The following is a 21,291-nucleotide window of genomic DNA, read 5'->3' as shown; positions in this document are numbered from 1 at the left end:
TTTTTTTTTTTTTCCCCTGAGCTGCCCAGGGTTTTATTAGATAGGGGAAATGAGGGATTTTTTTTTAAGGGAGCCCCCTGTGTATGGAACTAGGGAAAGTTCGTGACCACTCTGTTTTTGTAGGAAAACTAAGACTCACGACACGACGACTCCTGCAGCTTCCTGCCCTAGGAGGGACAAAAGCTAGGAACGCAGCTCTGCAGAGCTCCCCTCATTTTTCACTGCAGACTGTGTTGTTTGAAAGCCACCCACTCCCTAGATTAAAGGAGACACAAGCCCTGCTGAACTCAGCGTGGCCGGCTCCAGTTAATAGCAAAAGAGAATTTCCTCTGCAGCTAAATACTGTACCATTTGCATAAACTATATTAAGTGAATTTCCTATATTAAGCAGACCTGCCCTGGAACCATCAGAGGCCAGTGAACTTTCAGTAAATAGCTTTCTGAGGCAGAAGCTAGCCTCTGTCTAAGGAGCTGTGTGTTCTGGTCTAGTTGGGCCGCTCTGCCTGCACAGCAGCAGCAGTTCTGCTGCTCAGCAACGACTTAATAAGGAAATAGTAACAGGCCAACCACCCCCTGCCCAAATTATACTGTTAAAAAGTAAAGCATGAAAAAAGGGGGGGGGACCTGTTTCTCAAAATAAAGTCCAGCTGCACTTCAAACAGCTTTATGTTATTAACATAAAATAATTCCTGAGCCATTTATTTTCTGGTTCCAGTTCCAAACTGGCTTGCTTAATTTTTTTTCTTTTTGTATTAAAACAAAAATGTATTGAGAAGGGAAGGAGATGGGGGAGGGGGGGTCTTTCTGCCTTGAATTCAATTCCAGACAATTCCTGCCCTCCCCCCCACCTTCAAACTGCTTGCTTTGTGTGTGTGTGTGAGAGAGCAAATGTGTGTGGCAGTACAACATCTGATCTTACTGTAGAGGTACAATGGAGAGGGGACGAGGGACTGCACTCAGCACAGAGGAAGGCAGTTCTTGTTACTGAAATGAGAAGTTCCATTTGACACAATAAGAGTGTCACTCTTTCTCACCTTGCCGAGAGAGCGGCCCATTTCTGATGGTATAAATTGCTAGTCGGAGGCTGGGTGTGCTGGGCGACGTTAGACCCTTGTTGCATGTGCTGTCTGATTAAGCTTGAATAACACACTGTTTTGACTTCTGGAAGATGCCTAAAGGACAATGCAAAAAGCTCTTGTGAATTTGTTTTTAAAGAAAGAAATCCGGTTTCTTCGTGTTTCCATTTAGAAGGCAGAGAGTGTGTGAACTGTGGAGCTACTGCCACCCCTCTCTGGAGAAGAGACGGCACTGGGCATTACCTGTGTAACGCCTGCGGGCTCTACCACAAAATGAACGGTCAAAACCGACCTCTTATTAAACCTAAACGAAGACTGGTAGGTGTCTCTGTCTTTGCTGGGCTTGGGGATAAATTGTGCAAAGGGACCACACACAGACAGGCATAATGTGTCTCCTCTCCTCTGCTTCAGACCCTGTATGGATTCTAGATGTACTGTACAGGAGATTCATGTCACTCAGAGGTCACAGCAAAGCCTCAGGGCAGATTTCAGGGACTCCACCCATAGCAGTTACATGCCAAGGTATAGAATGTGGGCAGGCTTGCAAGCTAGCTTATATTCCTAGACTTCATTCCTGATGGAAAATGTGCAGGACAACAAGTCTCTCTTTCTCCTTATGAATGCCTAACTTTAACCTCCGATGACAGCTTTGATTTCATTTCTCTTATATTTGGCCTCTTGGGACAGTTCAGAAATGTACCAGAATTGAAAGGGTTATGGGCATGAATACCCTCCAACATGTTGGGATTAAACAGAAATCCCAACCCAAAAAACGAAACAAAAAGAAAAGAAAATAGAGGAGTCAAAGCCACTACTCCCTACTTAATAATTATTTGTGTAAAGGCCATGAAGTAAGATTTACTCTTATAGTCTCTAACAATATTAATATTGGTTCCCTCCTCAGACAATCCCCTGATGTTTTAAAAAAAAATCCTATTATTTTTCCATGGAGTCACCTATACTTTTTATTTTCATTTGAGTGATTAAAAAAAAATGTCCTTTCTAAGCTCCTGGTAGTAGTTTCCTATCCGGATATCTGTACGTTAAAGATAAGGAAACTTTGTGTATCTGTTTCCTGACTCTAAAAGCTTTAGAGAGTTTCTATAGGCAAGGCATGCCAGTCATGCTCGCTGTTTTGAAATTTCTAATACACTCTTCTCCACAAATAATGAGTAAAATGCTAAGAATAATAAATATTTTTTTTTCAGAACCATGTGATTTATTGTGCCCAAATCTTTTAGCCATTTGGGGGCCATTTTAATGAGACTGGTTGCGGGGGAGGCGGGAAAGGGAAGAGACCAGCATTAATGATCTAATGCTGGGATGGGATACAGAGGATTTCTATAGTGAGTCAGAATTTCAGCTATGCAAGTTTCTTAATGACTTGCTTTCCTTCTAAGGTGACTGACATATAGAGAAATGTTAAGTTGTGTAACATTATCATCTCGCAGGCTCAAGTCCTTGCCAGACTGAATAGGACAGTCCACAGAGTTAAGCAGCATAGTTCAGTATCAATAAGCCATCTCAAATATGCAAACCCAGCTCTCTACCTTCTAGTGCACTGGGAGACTGTGGTACTTAAACTTACTGCCAAGGGGGTTGGGGAACTTTATTTATTTATTTTTTGCCGGAGGAGGGAGTTCTTGTTTTTATTTTAAATGTTTAATTTTATATTTGTTTTTCTTTGACTTGCTTATGTGTGTGGGACAGAAGACTCCTCTGTTCATTTAGGAGTTTATTAATAATGATAACTTTTCTCAGCGCGCATTCAAAAACTATTTTCAAAACCCGGAGGCCTCTAAAATTCATTGTATTTGGCTTGCATGTATGCGCATGCATAAATGAGGATCCACCCAATCTCTGCTCTGGCCTCTGGCTCTGTTCTTCTAGGCTAGCAGAGGGCTAACCTCACTAGGGCCTGATTCTGATTTTCTACTACTGAATATTCCACCAGCTACAATTTCTGACACCAGCAAAGTAGCAGGGAGAACAGGATCAGGCCAGTCTTCGGAGCATGATCAATTTGTATTTTGCTATCTGGACCACTCTCCATTGCAGGAGATGGGCAGAGCAAAGTGTAAAAAGTCCCCAAGTGAAGGGAAACCAAGCGCTTCAGGTTTCAGTATAGGATCTGCAAGAGGCTCAATGCCTCTAGAGCAGCATCATAAGCTTGAGTCAATGAATGGGCAGTTTTTCTCACCCCAAGTTACAAAAATCCTTCCAGAGGAGGGCTCCTGGGAGATTATTGCACTTTAGCCATGTTAGAAATACTTGAAAAAAGAAATGCTCAGTACTCAGAATTCCCAGGACTGCACAAAACGGGGTGTGCTTTATGGCGAGCCTCAGCACCTTCCTCATGAGGGTCCCCCTGAGCATTTTGTCCAGACTCAACATTTTTTCTGAGCGGGCACCCTGGCGTCTTGGGTGTGTTTTTTTTTGTAGGGTTTCCCAGCTATGGTCCTATTCTGAAACCAAGGGATATTTTGCTCACGTTTACATTTTTGCCTACATAGCAGAGTTCATTTTGGAAGGCTGAAAGGTTGTTTTCTTTTCCCTTCCTTAAGGGTTCAGCAGGCCAATATCACATTTAAAAAGATGATCATTTGGGGGCTTGTCAGCGTAGAAAATGAGCAGAGACTGAGGCAATAGTAGTACAGTCAGCAGGCTCGTTGCTGCAGGGCATGAGATTTGGTTTGCTAAATATTTAAAGAAAGTTGGAGCCGGTTTTGTTTTTTCCCTTTCATTTGTAAATGGAAACTGAAATTTTAGTGATGGCTCTGATAAATACAGCACCCATCTAAGTAATGCAGTTGTTTTTCTTTTGTGCCTTCTTTCAAGGGATGGTGTCAGATTAGAAATCACATTCTAAAAATCAAGACTGGTCTTTTTTAGCACCAAATAGATAATAGGAAGAATGTTTAAAATAAAAACATCCCCCCCATCCCCAAGATCAGGAAGGAAAGCTTTTAATTTTAAGCATCAAGTTTATTTTCTCCCTGATTTTAACATTCTTTTATTTTTTGCTTGGTCTATTCAGAGAGACTGCTCCGTTTCCCTGTCTGGCTTTCATGCACTCACACCACCTCACATTGTTTGGGTTGCAGACACCACAGGGGTGTACTGAAATTTAAACAGAAACATTAAAAAAATCACAGTAACATTTCTCCAGCCCTATACCTTTTGTAAAATCTTGGGCTTAGTTATGAATCCAAAATGTTGGGCCTAACTTGACCTTTAAAGTAAGTTTCCCCCCACTTCCCTACCAGATACACTATTGATTTCTCCCTTTTATTTTCGGTTAGTCAGCAGCTAGGAGAGCAGGGACCTGTTGTGCCAACTGCCAGACAACCACTACCACCTTATGGCGGCGTAATGCAAACGGGGACCCAGTATGTAATGCCTGTGGACTTTACTATAAATTGCACAATGTGAGTATTTGCTTGTCTTGTGTGTGTCCCTGCTTGCTTAGCTGGGATTGATGCCTCAACTGCATGGTGTGCCCTGACCTCTTACTGGTTTCAGAAGAGGTTTTTTTTTTTTCCCCCTGCAAGGTTCCCCTGGGGAGTTGCAGCCATTCTTTGTTGGCATAGTGATGCTAAGTTCACTGACATTACAATGTATTAGCTTGGCTTCCAAAGCTTGGGCAAATCAGGCAAAATAGAGTTACAACACTTGGTTGTTTTAAGGAAGCATGCCTTGTGTGCTGTCCCCTGTAGAAATGCAGAGGCTATTTAAAATGGATTCTGTGCAAAGGGTAATCCCAGTGGGGCATTTTCCTGTACAATTGTGAAGATATGCTTTTAATATTATATTTAAATTTAAAAAAATGAGAGAGGGATACAAGCAGGATTCATTTGACACAATAGACGTTATTTAAACTCTTAAATAATGGAGGCTGAAGCTTTGCTGGGACGAGGTTGCTTCTGTCTTAGAAGTGAATTTGGGTCAGTGTGCGCTGCCTTGTTTGATCTCTTCTATTAGGAAATGTATGGGGGGCTGAGAGTAAGCCTGAGGGAAGGATAGCTCTAAGCTGCCAAATTCAGTCCAACTTGTTTTTCATGTTTGGGGGGGGGGGAAGGGGGAGGGTTCATTAAACAAATCAATATAAACAAGATCTGAGAGAGAGACACCATTTTTTTTGGCTAGAAGAAAGTCTCCATCCAGGAAAACACACAGGGGCTGTCCAAATATTTTCATTTTTGTACAATAAGGTCATTTTGTCTGCATGAGCCTGATTTTCTCATTTCTTGCAGGTGAACAGGCCTCTGACCATGAAAAAGGAAGGAATTCAGACCAGGAATAGGAAAATGTCCAACAAATCAAAGAAAAGCAAGAAAGGCTCAGAGTGTTTTGAGGAACTGTCCAAGTGCATGCAAGAGAAATCGTCTCCATTCAGCGCTGCCGCCCTTGCCAGTCACATGGCTCCAATGGGGCATTTGCCACCTTTTAGCCACTCTGGACACATCTTACCGACCCCTACCCCCATCCACCCATCTTCCAGCATCTCATTTGGACATCCACATCCATCCAGCATGGTTACAGCTATGGGATAGAATCTGAAGACCAAGAGACCCGCACAGAGATTAAGAACATGGGGCTTTGCCTAAGATGACAACAAGTAAGAAAAGATTCTGCCAAGAGGAGAATGTAGGGAAGAAAAAAGGAAGGAAAAAAAGGGATCTTGCTCCAGTGTGGTTCAATTCTTAGTGCTGGACTAAAAACTTTGCAATTATGGGTCTTCTGCAGAAATGCTTAATGGTGCCTATATGCACTTTGCCCCCTCAGGTATAAGGAAAAAGAAGAACTCACCTGTTTGATACCTACTGGTCCAGCGAAAAACAAAAGGTGGCAGAAGCAGCAGAAGAAAGAAGCTGGAACTGGCTCTCCTTTCTCTCTTTGTTATTACTGTGAATATTGTAAAGAAATTAACAGCCCCCATGGCGGAAGAGAGGCTGGTAGCCACCCATGCTGGATTTCTATCATGGATTTTGTTTGGGGGAGGGAAAAATAAAGGACAACTTTATAGAAGCTTAATTTTTAACAAGGAATCAGACACAGAAAGTTATTATTTATTTTGCTCCTGTTTTCCTCTGAGAGCCTCAAATCTTCTGACTTGCATGTTTTTGTGCTTTTTCTTTTTCTGTTTGTTATTTTTTATTTTTTTTTATGAATGTCTGCCCTGCTAGAAAACAGTTTCATAACAGGAAAAGCATAGTGCTAAACAACTATCCCTTGACTCTCTTTCATCGGTTTTACATACAAAAAATATCTGCTAGGTAAAGGATACAAGAGAAGAAAACAAAGCAAAAATGTAGCTGTGATAGGTGATTTGTAATGAGCCCAAGATGCAGATTATTTTGACATAATTCTTGCATATTTTTTTCCTTAACATAAAACATTTTATTTTTAAAAAGTTATCCCCAAACTAGGCAACTCCAATAGGATAAATCACTGAAAAATACAGTTGTAGGAAACAATCTTGCATTGGCTGGGAGTGAGCGACAGGGGCTCTTATGAACCTGTCCCATCTAACTTCTAAAAGTCTGTCAGCAACCACAAAAACCAGCATAGGGCAGAAAAATATCTCATTCAAAAACTCTTGAGGTTGAAGCATTTTTATTTTGTTCTGTTGGCAGCTGTCGATTTAAGATGTAGACTAGCTGCCTGTGGTATACTCACCATAATCTGGCTACAAAGTCCATGAGAAGCTGGAGCGCAAGCTGTCTGTGGGCATGCCAGCCCCTCAGCGGACTTCACGTTCGGGAGTGAGGAAGGGCAGAAGTTTTAAGTTAAGATCACTGGAGGGGAGAAAGAGAGAGACAATCAGTTTCAGCTTCACACATCCTTCAAATCCCAGCCGCTGTAACAGCTGATGAGATGAAGGGACGGTGACGTTCTAAGGGGAACGACTGTTTTCCGGAGCACATTTTATATTTAAAAAAAATAACTAAAAAAAAAATAATGTCCCATTATTAAACCATATTGTATGTAAACAACCGAAAACAAAGCTATTGCCAATGTGAAGTGTATTCTATTGATTGTTATGATCTGATGCCTCTCATGAACACAAACTCCAGTATAACATACGATGTACATATTTAGCTATACTTCTGATGAAAATGCCCCAATGAGCAGAGGGGTTTGATAATGTAAACCACGTAAGCTTAACTCTGTGACAAGCTTTTTTTTTTTTTTTAACTTTAACATTTTTTTTTTCATCACGCCAATTGTATTTTACTGCAAAAGTCCTGCTTTAAAGAAACATACAAAATGGATGTACATTTTTTTTTCTAAATATATAATTCAAATATTTGATAATGAACTAAGGACCAAGCTGCCATGGATATCCTGCTTTCCTCCTCCTTCTGGTCTCTGTAGGCATATAGCTGCACTTTGTAAAGAAGTGGAAATAAATGAATGGGAAAAAAAATTGTTGGGAGAAACAGTAAGAATTTTTAATCTACTGAGTCAAAATTTGGTCCTTTTAACTTTTTGTCTTTTACTATGGTACAGCTGTACATTATTTGTACCCAGCTCAAATTTCTGTAGGTTTTGAGGGGGGAGGGAAGGGTTTTGGGGCAGAAGAAGGGTTACTGATATACTGTTGACAAAGTGCAATATATTGTCAGTCACTGCAGCATAGACAACAGCAGTCAAGATTTAAATTATTTTTACCTGTATCAGCATAAAAATTCTGCAGTATTTTCTGGTTTTATTTTTATTTTTTTTAATTTTGCTTATTTTTGAATTAGTGAACTAAGTTATTGTTAATTATGTACAACATGTTTATATATTGTCTGTAAAAAGTGTATGCTTTACTCATATTCCTTCAAGGTGAATCCTGCTAAGAATAATAAAATACCTTTTTGTGAAAGTAATTTGTGCCCTGTTTCATGCCACTAAGCCTATAGTTTGTTTGGGAAGGGATAGAATAGGGAAGGGTGCTGAAGGCCAGTGGAATTATTAATTTTAAACTTTGTGAAGCCTCGGCAATCAATATTGCAAAAAGGTTAATGTGGTTAGGGAAAAATAGCTTTGGAATGACTTTTAATATAGAAAATGTTAAGTACAGAAGAGCATTATCAGGGTTTTATGTTGATGTAAGTTCACACGCTTTAACTATATTACAGATGCTAAACCAGTTTAAAATCCAGCACAGCATCCATATCACTTAACAACCTGGGGTGTGAGGTTTAGAATAAAAAAGAAATCCTGTAGTAGGTGCTGAATAAGGCTTGTTCCTTGCTCCAGGATCATCAAGGAATTTTCTGCTGTGATTGACATGGAGGGGGCAACAGTGCCTGTGTCTGACAAACCTAGGGACCAAAGTTGTTCTCTGTGTCCCTAGAGATGGGATGTAGTACAGGCAACAACAAGGATAGCTTCTTTGGGAGATTCTTCCCTGTCACTGTGTCTCACCCTTGCCCTTGATGATGCCCTCTGGGGATGGCAAGGGAGCAGAGCCTCAGTGGAGACTGCTAAGAAGGGCAGTTAGTTCCAGTTGTGGTGTGTGTGATTGACACCAGTGCGCCAGGACAAAGGTACCAACACATTGCACCCAGGCCACAAGCAGCTGTCGCAGGGTTACAGCTCTGAGGACTGGTTTAATCCAGGTGTATGCCTCTGACCTACTTGAGGAACCAGTAGGAAGAGATGCAGAACACCTGCAGCTCCCACAGACTTCAGGAAGGGAAGCAGGGGGTTGGCACCTCTCCTGTTAAAGCAGAATTTGAACAACAGGTGAAAGATGTGATCCTGCTCCCCCTGAAATCCATGGAATTCTCCTGCTTATTTCAGTAAAAGCAGGCTGACGTATAATTGCTTACAGATTAAGGAAAATAACCCCAGTTACTGTTAGCACATTCATGCACTTTCCATCATTGTGTCTCTAAACCTGCAGTCTCACCTCTGGCTCTGCTTGTGAGCAATGCTTGCAAATAAAAATATTAGAGATGCTATAGATTTGCTTCAGAGTGCCTCTAACAGATACAAGGCTTTCAGTTGGAAGGAATTAATCATCTCACTAACTTGCTTAGCAAGGCTTAATGCAAACACCAATAAAAAGTGGTTGATGGCAAAGATACCATTCAAGTTCACTTTGTGACTTTTATTTTAAAAGAAACAAACCAACCATAAAACAGATCTAAAATTGGGTTATATCTGAAAGGTTGTTATTCCCCTTCAAACCTTTAAAGACATTCACCCTGCCATGACGTCTGAAAGAAATGAACCGGCTGGTGGTGGCTAGTCTGAGGGGAGAACAGGGAGATTTTAATATTGTTTAATTTAAAACACTTTACAATGGTTTAGATACATTAAGCCACTTACTCCTATTGTTTGCTATGCACTTTGGTTGTCTCTTGCCCTAGATTAAGGCCTGGCCCTGTAACTAACTCTCCTCAGAGGTATCTTTGTGCCCTCATGGATCAGCTTGTTGAATGAGGGCCGTGGACTGGGAGGACAGGTACCCTGGGTGCATATTCAGTAGGGGGGAATAGGTCTTCCTGGGTGTTTATACAGTTCTTAGGCCAGGAGGGTCCTCATCCTGATTTAAGTCTTTGATTGTTACTGAGATGGAAGTAACAAAAAATCCTATTTCCATAGGAGGGTAGTAATTGGTGAAAGATCAAAATGTTTTTCTGTATTGCGTGTATCATATTTGTATTGAAACATTCTACATAGGGGGAGAAAAACAAACAGCAGAGAACAAAAACTGGAAATATGCAAAGTGCAGTGCGATGTATAAGCACAGAGCGGAGATCAAGGCAACAAATCAAGATTTAAACTCATTTAGCAGCAACCTAATGCTGGGGGACAGTTTCTCATTGACAGGTTCCCTGACATTACTTGCCTTTGGTTCCTGTTGTTGGGATTATTGTTTTAAACCCAGCTTAATTGTCATGTCTCTACAGCCACATCAAAAGCCAAGTAGATTAGGTTACAGGGAGTGTTTGATGTCAAAATACAAAATGCACAGAATGAAAGCTGAAAAAGGTAGCCTAATTTCAGAGATTTCTGGTGTGGCTTTTGCCTCCAACAATTTTTATTTGCAAAGGCTGCATTTTTAACAGCTGCATTTCCTTTACTTAATCTCGCCTTTCCTTGAATGAGCAAACTGTTTCCCTGCCACAGCATGAACGAGTTAATGTCCCCTCTTTGATGGCAAACATGGCATAATTAATGCAAACTTCTTAAATATCTTGGTGACCTGTAGATGGCCACATGAGAGTTTTGTTATTTACTGACTGGCCAAACATTTATTGCTTATAGCGAGACAACTAGGAAACAGACATTAATTCTGATGTTGTTATCTGTGATTGTGTGTAAAGTTCAGATCGTACACTGTGTATATATATCAATCACAATTAAACATTTCTCTATTTCTTTTAGAAATGGCTTTCACTTTGGTGAAAGGTGTTGGGCCCACAGCCCTGACTAATGAAAGCCACTCTGTCCACAGAGCAGGTACAGCACAGCTAGTGACAGGACAAATCTCCCCCACACTGTGACCCTGACCTGAAAGGTGACAAAGGAATTCAGTCTCCATGGACCATTCAGTCCTCAGCCAACCTCCTGATTGTCAAAAAGGGGGAGCAAATTGGTGACAGCCAGTGTGGGTAGATTTGTGAAGTGAACTCTCTTCCATAAGGAACTGGACTGAATACCACCAGGTAGGATGGCAATCAGCCATCAGGTGATATAACTAATTTATTACCAACCTGGACTGGATTAGAATGTGTGACCTAGAAGTGAAATGCTTTGTTATCCCAACTCCTGGACCCATCTGGTCCCTGCAAGTAAACATATCTAACTGCTATTAAGTGAGTTTTCTTCAACTGCTATTAAGTGAGTTTTCTACACTGATATGAATGGAAATGAGACTGTCCTTATTCTACTGGATCATACCACAGCATCAGGGTTGCTGATTCATGCTTATTTAGGAACTTCATGTACTTCAATAGCCTTGGGCCTAATTCTTATTCACACTAGTTTTGGCACTGGGATCACTACATTAACTTAAGTGGAAGTCACTCCTGATTTTATCCGGTATTAGTAAAATAGAAAGCAGGGCCATAGACTATAGGTCAGAGACTGGACCTGAAGGTATGCAGCGATGTCAGAGCACTTCTGTTCTCGAATAATGTTGGTGAATCAGAGGACATTCAGGGAAGGCTGACAATAACAAGAAAGACGCTAGGAGTCCTGAAAGGGAAAGAGCTCATTATGTGTTGATTTTCAAAAATTCAGTGATGTGTTCATACACCTAAGTTTCACAGGTATCTCCTAAGACTGCATTACATTCACTTCTTGCACTTCTAAAAGAGTTACATTCAGAGGTGTCATAAATTACATATTGGGAAGACAGTGTATATAGACCAACTATTGGTCCCAGGGAAGGGAAAGGCAGTGTGGCCCAAGATTTTCATGGGACCAGGATTTAGTGAGGTGAACATGAACTGGTTGGGTAGGACTACAGCAGTAAGCACAACCAATGCTGTACAATACAGTAAATCTCAGTGGGTAAAGAGGAACACTTCTATGAAACCAGTATTCCCTACCCAAATGGTAGGGAGTGGTAGGTACTGCCAAGGTTCCTAAACAAGAGAAAAATCAGAAGTGTGTGAAATCAATCCCTCTGCAATGAGACAATATTTCTCCTTCGCTGTGGTGCACTTTTTGGACAAAAGTCAGCTCTGGCATGAGGCAGTGCAGAGAATATTAAAGCGCTGCCTGGGCTTATGTATGCCAGGGATGGCTTTGGCCTCAGGTTTCATGTCAGGGCCTCACCGTAAGGTCTTCTGTAGCTTCTTCCGTAAGTCTAGAATTTCCTCTGGAGTTTGCCTCTGCTGTTGTGTGCTGGCTACAGAGGGCAAGGCTGAGTTCGCTATGGCAGATCTCTTTCCCTGGGGTAAAAGGAGTCAAAGAATGGGAAGAGATTAGCTGTTTTGGTTGTTGATCTGCATCTTTAGTTCTTTCATTCATCCTCCCACCCGTCCAACTCTGGCACTTTGCTACCTATTCCAGCAGGACATTCCACTGGAATAGTTTCAAGGTGCCCCTGGCATGGTTTCATTCAACAGTATTTTAAACCATGTGCTACTTCCTAATGCTATTTTTTTTTTAACTTTCATCTTTCCGTTTCCTTTAAGGACCAATATTTTGAGGGTCACTTTGGAAATCAGCCAGAAGAGCTGCATTTAATCTGAATAAAAGAGACAGGTTGCAGGCATTGTGGAGTTCTGTTCATGGAAACTGTGTCACCCAGCATGCATTGCTCCTCGAGTGCCGCAGGTCTGTTCAACGTAACCCTGCACCAAAATTAATGTTATCAGGACAAACTCTTTTGCTGACTAATTCATGTTAAGAAGAGGAGTCACTGTCTGGATTACTGTCATGACTCCCCAGATCTAACCCTGAGTGATTACATCACAGGTTTGTTCAACAACCTTGAAGAAAGTGACTTCATAGCTCTGTGACTCAGTTTCCCCAGTTGTAAAACAAGAATAAAAAAATAACCAGCCATATCATATGGCATGTGTGTCCTAGAAGTGTCAGTGTCATGCTGGACACATGTCAGCATCCAGCAAAATTTGGGGCAAGTTAAACCAAGTAATCTGTGGGGGTGTCTTGAAATCTTCAGCAAATGTCTTCTAGAAACAGGCACAATATTAATATTCTCAAGTTTGTCTGCCTCTTCCCACGACTGTTGCACTGCCGTTAGCCTTTCTCTACAGCTGTCTGTGGCAAAAGTGACACATCAGAGAGATTAGTCATTGGAGTGTATCACCCCCTTCTCCCCCCCACGACCGCTCCATGCACACAGAGGCTTGCACAGCGCGACAGATTTCAGCAGGGGCCCATTGTGAAGCAGTCCGTTCCCCATCTCCCATGTGGTCAGCCCTTGACCTTCCTTTCACATGCTCCGGTGGTCACTTGAAAACTGAGAGAGAAAACAGCGTTGGTATTAAATAGCCCTAATTTGTCTCCAGTCCTTCTCTCCCTCCCCCCACTGACTTAACGTTTAAGCCAGCTGAAGTTTACAACAAATCAAAGCCTCCCCATAGGCTCAGATTGTCTAAATACAGAAAACAGGAAGTGAGTAACCTTCAACAGGAAATAGTTCATCTGATGGAGGCCAAGACCCAAGGCCCAGAGCCTTTCAGTCCTGCTCTCACAAAGCCAGAGGCAGCGTGTGCTCTATTGAAACGGACACTCGGGGTTTCGTATAAGGGAGTGGCTGGGGGAAAGAGCTGCTTTTCTGCTTCTCTTGCGGTTAAGCCGTGTCTGTTTCAAGAAAGGGGATAAGGTTAATGTCTGCGGAGAACAATAGATGGGCAGTTGTGGGCTCTCTTTTTTCTTTTTTGAAAAAAAGAACCCAGGAAGAGGAGGAGGAGGAGAAAAAGGTGACTAGGATCCAACTCGCTGCCTATTGCTTCCTATGGAGGTGATAAAGCAAAGCCATATCAGGGACAGCATTGGGTTCTTTCCAGGACACTCGGGTGGGAAGAGTTTTTGTACTCAAGCCCAATCGGTAATAAAGGAGAACATTTCATTTCCTCGGCAGATATAATAATAATTTATTTTTGTACAGCATTGTTTTTTTTCCAGGAAGCTTCCCAAATTACTTTACAGGCTGTATATGTACAGGGAAGACATAATCCACCATTGAAATGAAGCCTTATCTGCGGTGCTTCATGGAAGCTTTTTACCAGGGGGTAGCCACACTTAGAAGGGAATACGAAGAGGAATATTAGTATCTGGAATGAAAGATGTGGCTGCCAGATACACTCAGACTTTGTCTTTGCTGAGATTCTGTATTCACACCACCTCCAGCATTGTGGAAACACAAAAGAAATCAGGACTTGTATATAAACATACCTAACTCTCCTTTTTCTCCTTGGTTGAAGGGAGCTGAGAGCTTGCCCTATACAAACCAGCCATGAACACTGCCTTGCTGCGCAGGGTTATGGAAACATAGGTCAGTAATGGCAGCTGGGAAATGGCACCTCCCTTCCTTGCCCACTAAAATCTGCACCCGTGTGGATTTCATTCTGTTCTAATTAACAGTGTGTTGGATAAACATCAGGAGCCCGGGCCACACAGACTCAAAGCTACAAAAAAAGAAAAGAAAAGGAAAGACAAAGGGAAGGCATGGTCTGATTTAGGACTTGGCACCACCACATCTGAGAGCTTGGTTTAAGAGATCAGTCTTAGCTACTTACCATGACAGTGAGGGAGGAGTGCTACAGAGGCATATACACTCACCTGCAGAAAGAAGGAAAGGAGACTCCTCCAGAAATCTCCAGTGACTTCACCATCAGCAAAGGCTGGTACAGATGGACATTGTGATGAACAATGTTATATGTTATATGAGCCTTGGAGTCCTGACATCATCACTGGGGGTGGGGGGGACCTGTTCCCCAGCCAGGAATAAAGTTTGAAAGATATGAAAGGGAGTCTTTTAATTCACAGAATGAAGTCCCAAGATACCAGAGTGATGGCCACGTTCTACAGCCCTAAGAAAAAGACGCAGGTAGGATCTTCACACATTTTCAAGCACTCAGGACAAAGAAATAACCAGAAACAGGTAACTGGCTCTGTGTGTGTGTGCGTGCGTGCATGTGAATGGCACATGAACTGCCACATGGGGTTATCACCAATCAGGTCTTTCCAGGTACCTAATTTGCACCCATGTTGCAAACACTAGCCGTATTTACACTCTAAACAGTGGCCAGACTTTCTCTTGGGTCTTACAATGATTTTTCAGCAGCTCATCATTGCTGAGTTCAACAGAAGCCCCCTGGTTGGCATGGGAGAGCAGAATATGGCTCACTTTCTTACTGATTTTATCACTTGTACTGATGTGGTTTTGGTTTATTATTTTACTAGCAGTAAACATGCCAATGGCTGGTTGGCAAGCCAGCTGGCCAGGGGAAGAAGATCTCTAGTTAAGTGGACTCCTGACCTCCCTGGAGAAAAGTCTCTGTTTTTTTTCCTATCACAACAGGTTTTCCCTTTGTTCTCTAGTGGGCAGGTGTTGTCCCACTGGGATGTGGAGAAGGCAGGCACTGATCTCATTAATGATACCCCCACTGGCAACAGATGAGAAGGGCATCCCTAGACTGTGGGATAGTTGGGTTGTCACAATTCACTGGCTGGTGAATAATAGAGCTGGTTATCAGTGGCATATCCAGGGTTTTTAATAGGCGTCACCAGGGACCTAATGAAAGGAAAGAGAAAGGAGCATGAATGGTAAGAACTGTTCACAGTATTGCCAGAAACTGCAGCTGGACCTGCAGCAATAAGCAGGCTGGTCTAACAGGATCCGTCCGCCCTGCTAGTTACAAGTGATACACAGAAATAATCCCATCACTACATTTTCTATTGATTTCTCTATTTTCCCTGCTATTGGGTGCTATTTGTAATGGCTTTGAAGTGAATTTTACACTGCTGAAAGAAGGTACACTTACACCCCTGGAGCTCATGTCTAGGGCAGGTCTCAGTTAGGCAGCAGCAGGGCAAGTATCTCATACCCAACATGCACCCCTCCACAAATATGCCTCAACCCACCTTTAGAAAAATCCTCACTAAGGAATTATGAAAAGGGAGGCCTGGTCTCTATGAGCCCGTGAGCCCCAGTTCTGTCTCCTAGGTTTGCCAATAGATGCCAGTGGTGAGAGTAGATTTTCTTCTGTGTGTTTGATGTCCACCTCACTAGAAGTGGGATACTGGAGGAGGTCACTGGGTCATTTCCTTTCCTCGGTGGTTGTAAAACAATTCTAGAGGGGACTTTTCTGGGATCTCAAGCTCAGGACCAGGGGTTCTGACCACCTGAGTTCCTACAGTGTTGGTTGTGCTGAGGATTTGCTGTTGTGTACTTGGGTATTTGCTTAGCCTCTCTGCCTGTTTCCCTCTCTATAAAGCATTGACAGCAAATAGTTATCTCCCTAATAGATGGCTCTGACCCATTTGTTCAAGTGAGTGAAGTGTTTTGAAACTGTAAAGTTCCAAGAACTGAAGCTCTACACTGGATAAATGCAGAGGCCACAATGTGAATCTGAGGTGCAAACCAGGTCATCTGCATTGTATCAAGGAGCGTTCGAACCCCACTGGCCAGTGGACTGTCTCAAACATGGGGCTAATTCCAACAGAGAGTGCATGAGAACACAGGTTTTCAAGGGTACTCTTCAACTCCATGTTGGACTGGACACAATCCAGCCTGCAGCCATATTTATGTGGCAAAGTACCGCACGGATCTGGCATCTTGTGGAGACCAGGGGCTGCTCAGGGGAAGTTTATTGAGCCTCCTTTCAGGTGCTGGGCACTGAGAGGTGATGTCTCTACCTGCCTGCCCCACCGGTATTTTTGGCTGCTCTGCCCAACCTCACTCAACAGCTCTGTCACCAGAGGATAACACAAACTGTGGGAAGGCACCAGCTGGACATTGGCAGCTGGCAGAAGGCACGGCAGTGTCAATGTACACCTTCAGCTGGCAGAAGCCATGCTCCATTTGGCAGAGGTGGTACATCCCTGCTGACAGGAAGGAGGTTCTAGGGTTTGACTGGCAAAACTCTGTGGCATGGATTAGCCTAAGCTTTCAGTTCAATCACAGGGAAGGCTGGGCACTCTGCCCATGACAGGACTGGGCCTTTAATTTAGCTTCCACCTAAGAGGACACAAGTCTCACTGAAACCAATAGAAGCTGCACCCAGTTGTGCCAGGCTGTGTTTAAAACCCAGAGGACTGGAGAGGGGGATACCACAAGCAAAGGTGTCAAGGAACTGCCTTTCATTGGCATGCTTCATTGTGTTCCTTTTCCTGCTACTTGTCACAGCTGTGGTTGCCTGGCTGCATCAGTCACACTTCTTGTGCATGCTTGCCAAATATCACATGGATGTAAGACAAACTGCTGGCCATCCACTTTGTAGCCAAATTATCCCCAGTATTTTCAACCACCATTGATCTCCTGGCTGAATTCAGCTCGGTGAAATGCAGCTGCAGTTCCTTCCTACAAGCAAGGTTTGTCTGAATATAGCCTGGTGAACCTGGTCATTCCCTCTGCAAAGCCACTTTGCCCTCACCTCCATAGTGCAACCTAGACCATCTGGTGCTCTGGCTGTCAGAAACCATTTCATGCTGTACTTCTGGAGGCCCCTTTCACTTTTAGACCTGGCTCTGAACAAGCCCTTGAAAAAATGTGGCTATATATATATATTTTTTTTTTTTGCAAGCTTTAATATGCATCAAGATCTGCTGTGGACTCTTTCTTCCTCTTTTGTTGCAGTCGTGGTTTCAGAGGAGGCTTTGTGGCTTAGAGTGAGTCCTTGGACGCCTTGGGAAAAGTTCTGTAAAAGCAAACATCCTCTCCCAGCATTTGGGGCTCCAACCACGAGGCCCTGAACTCTAGTGGATGGCCCCCTCTCCCACCTGGATCTGCACAAAATGTCTCTTCCACTCATTTATATTGTCTTGCTTTATAGATGAGGTTAAGTTTGTGGCACCCTGCTTTTCTCTGCAGCACCTTGCATAGTAATGGGAGAGTGGGCTAAATTCTATCCAGGTTTCTCATGTGACTCAGAAAGCCATCCTAAGCTGAGCTGGAGGGCAGGGGAAAATGGATTAGAACCCAACCAATCCAAAGCACCAGCTACTTGCTTGCAAACTGAGCCAACTGAATCTGGAGACACTGGCAAAATACATTACTATGGACCCTCTGTATGGTATGCCAGCTTGACAGAGTCATTTTTCAAAACACAACTTCAAACTTAGCCATCCATAAAATGGGAAGAATAAAACTCGATCTGCCTACACTACAGGGTTAATTCTACATGAATTGGCTTCTGAGTACTAAACAGAGAGAAAGATCCAGCAGAATCATAGGTGACAATCTCAGCCCCCATCCTTCTCCTGTTTGCACTGGTCTAGCTATTCATAGGGAACTAAGGCCTTAAAGCAGCCTTGAGAATGACCCCAGCATGGAGAAATCATCAGCTAGTATACAGAAATCCTTGCCAGCTCCCCACAGGCCTCCCTGGACCATTTTGGGATTGGATGGGAGAAAGACAGTTATGGGGTGGAGTTGGCCCTGGTAATGCTGGAGCACAACATCTGCTAGTGAAGCAGGCCAGTAGAGTTACTTTTTTAAAAGCCAAGGCAGCCTAAGCTGTGATCAGAGGAAAAGTGACATCAAGCCACGTCCCTCCTCTTCCAGAAGTCTACTCTGTGGTGTACATGGTGGTCTAGGCCTTGGTGTTCAGAATTCAACTTGGAGGCTGGTTAATGAAAGTAAGTTTGGCCAGCTGGATCACAAGAAAGGAGACAGCATTTTCTGGGCTATTGTGAGGGAGGCGAGCTATTTCGCTGTGGAATTTTCTGCTCTGTTCTCCCTAACTCCCACCTCCTTACCCCATGGAAAATGAAAGAAATCCCCTTTGTGTAAGCAAGATAGTAGATGTGTGCGCTGGGCCTTGGTTTGTGGCGTTTGGGGTGGGGAGAAAGTAGCATGCATGTATGCACATATGTGTGCATGTGTGTGTGAGGTTATGTTGAAAGGCTCAGGGCCAGCCCAGGACAGTTTTTGAGAAGTCCCCTCACGCACATCTGTAAAAGTGTATCAGGCAGTGGAAACCATGAAACAGCCAACATGCTCAGCCACCAAATGACTGCCTTTTTATGTTCTTGTGTACAGCCACCCTCCCTTCCCCACACCCATTCCCTGCTGTGCCACAATGCAGGTTCCAGACAAAACTATCTGAAGTGGGTCCTCAAAGGGGCAATGATGAAGGAAGAAACTGAGAGGAGGAATCGCTGAAAAGGCAGCAAACAAAATAACTCTCAATTTGGGCAAACCCTCACGGGTGAGTTAAGCTCAGGGTCCAAACTACTTCCCTTTCCTTCATCACACAAAGGATTAATCCCTCCGCCACATCTTTCCTTGCCTGCATAGATCTCATAGATTTTAGGGTCAGAAGGGACCCTTTAGATCATCGAGTCCAACCCCCTGCCTGGGCAGGAAAGTGCGCTGGGGTCAGACGACCCCAGCCAGATGTTTGTCCAATATCCTCTTAAATACCTCCAAGGAAGGGGACAGCACCACCTCCCTTGGAAGTGTATTCTGTATTTTGGCAACCTTCACTGTAAAGATTTTTTTCCTGATGGTAGATCTGAAGTGAGTTTAAATCCCAGGGAGGCCTGCTTCTCAGCCGGGTGGTGAGGATTCATTAATGCTTGTCAAGTGCTTGGAAGACTAAAAGAGCCAAGTATGATCATCCTGCCTGGGAGTAAAACAGACTTACGGAAGACAGAGATCCTGACAAAGAACACCATTTGATGAAGATGGGGGAAGCGATGCAACTCCTAAGACTCATTGCTGTCATCAGGGGTCTTACTGTTGAAACAGTTCGGCCCCTGAACTCCTAGTGCCTCAACTCCCCAGGCTGACTGAAGGTGTCTATGCGTCTGCACCATGTATATTTTTAAGTGGGCTGAGTGCCTAGAGCTGAGTGGAATAATTAAATTAAGGGGAAAAAAAGGGATCTTAAATATGGTTCTCGCTCTGCTCTTCAAACCAGAGCCTGTTCTCCTTTCACGCAGAGACCGGGAGAGCAGTGCAGGGTGCAACTGGGCTGCTCTCTCCTCCTTCAGGGGCGAGGGAACAAGCAGAAAGCTGTGAGAAGGCCCCTTTCCTTCTCAGGGCAGTAACCCAAGAGGGTTTGTTGGCCCATCCCCTTACAAGGAGAAGGCTTGTTTGAGGTAAATGAAGGGAGGGTTCTGGCTGCCAACTGGTGACATGTTCACCTGTAGTTCACCCTGGATGGGGTCTTTCTTAGCATCTGTTACCAAAATAATGGGGACAAAAGAATGGGCTATTTATCACCATTCTCCACCCACCAAATTATCTTGTGTACCTGCAGGGCCCTGCTCTCAGGCAGCCAAGGAAAAGCCAACAGCAATTCCCTGGGGTGGGAGGGGGAGAGGGAGGGGGGAGCCCTGCTGGGCACTGCTGGAATCTCTTTCTTCTGTTTCCACTTATTTGTTAGGCTAACTCCCTCTCTCCACCTGTTTGTTAGGTATAGGAGTCTGCTGACCACAGTTCTCTCCTAGCAGGTAACACCAAGTTCAGTAGCAAAACCTGGCCAAATCCTGCCCTGCCTGACCTCCTGCACATCTTCACTGGAGCTGAGTGCAATATTCATCAGGGTATTTGTGCAATCAATGGGAAGGGGGTGTCCAGATTCCCTAGAGGGCTTTGAAATTCTCCCTCTGAACGTGACACAGACATTAGCTAGCCCACTTCGGCAATCTCCCTAGCAAAAGCAACCAGCTGCCAGGGAGCAAAAACCAGGACACCATCCCAGGCCTGCTGCAGAACCAGAAGTCATTTTCAAGGCTCCCATTTCTGAGTTGTGGAAACACCTTGGTACTGTGTTGCTGACAGGTTCATTAATTCTGCTAAGAAGGGGAGTCCTCTCAGCAGGCATGGTGGCACACTCCATGGTGCTGGTCCAGGGGGCTTCAAATTTAGGATAAAATTCCCAATTCAGGAAATTCTTGGGGTCGGACCCATAAGATTCCTGGAAAAACTGGGAAGGTTAATCATTTTATTCCCATGAGGTTAGTAAAGATGTATGACATGGTGATTTTACCAAGAGGTCCAATGATCAACCAGAAATCACACAAGTAGAGATATATACACTGCAGGGGTAGCATGTCCTAGCAAGGATGCCTCTGCACATGCCCTGGTCACCCATTCCCACACACATCATCCAAACATGGAACTACTCCAGGAAGGCTGCTATAGCACAATCCCTTTGTGGTCATGCATGGCCTCTCACCTGCATAAGAGTGATGCCTGGGGACCACCTCACAGCAGCCTCCCCATTATGCTTGGAGTGGGTTGTTGGGGCATTACCGCTATGAGGTGGAAATACCCAGTGCATCCCTGGCAGAGCTGCAGGAGTTGGCACTTTTGGGGTCCCTGGCTCAAATCAGCAGCTTCCCCAACGTTTTCTACTGAAACTGTTCTTCAGAAGAAATTTGGTTTTTTTTGAGTATTTCTCCCATACTTCATCTTAAAAACTCCTAGTGACTTCATACAGTCTTGCTGCAAATATGAAATGAGGAATTCCTCATTTCAAGCAGATGGGAAGAACCAACAGAGCTTAGCTTTTGCTTCCTGATTTTTCCTATTTGATATAACACCACTTTTGGAACA

At 43.6% G+C, this 21,291-nt stretch overlaps 1 protein-coding gene across 1 annotated transcript in view; it reads left to right on the top strand.

Annotated features, from left to right (window-relative positions):
• GATA2 (GATA binding protein 2) overlaps positions 1-7,954 on the top strand; it is a gene marked incomplete at its 5' end in the record, with an annotated part of 14,945 nt that extends 6,991 nt beyond the window's left edge. Inside the window, 3 exons of the mRNA XM_019504603.1 lie at positions 1,249-1,394; positions 4,379-4,504; positions 5,330-7,954. Of these exons, the coding sequence (XP_019360148.1) occupies positions 1,249-1,394; positions 4,379-4,504; positions 5,330-5,629 (572 nt within the window). The remainder of the gene's footprint in view (positions 1-1,248; positions 1,395-4,378; positions 4,505-5,329) is intronic.
• Positions 7,955-21,291: the final 13,337 nt, after the last annotated feature.

The sequence above is a fragment of the Gavialis gangeticus genome, unplaced genomic scaffold (assembly GCF_001723915.1).
Source record: "Gavialis gangeticus isolate Ggan-Ray unplaced genomic scaffold, GavGan_comp1, whole genome shotgun sequence".
In the NCBI taxonomy this organism is placed as follows: domain Eukaryota; kingdom Metazoa; phylum Chordata; order Crocodylia; family Gavialidae; genus Gavialis; species Gavialis gangeticus.
The sequence above is the reverse complement of the archived record's forward strand: the minus strand, read 5'-3'. Positions and strand labels throughout refer to the sequence as shown.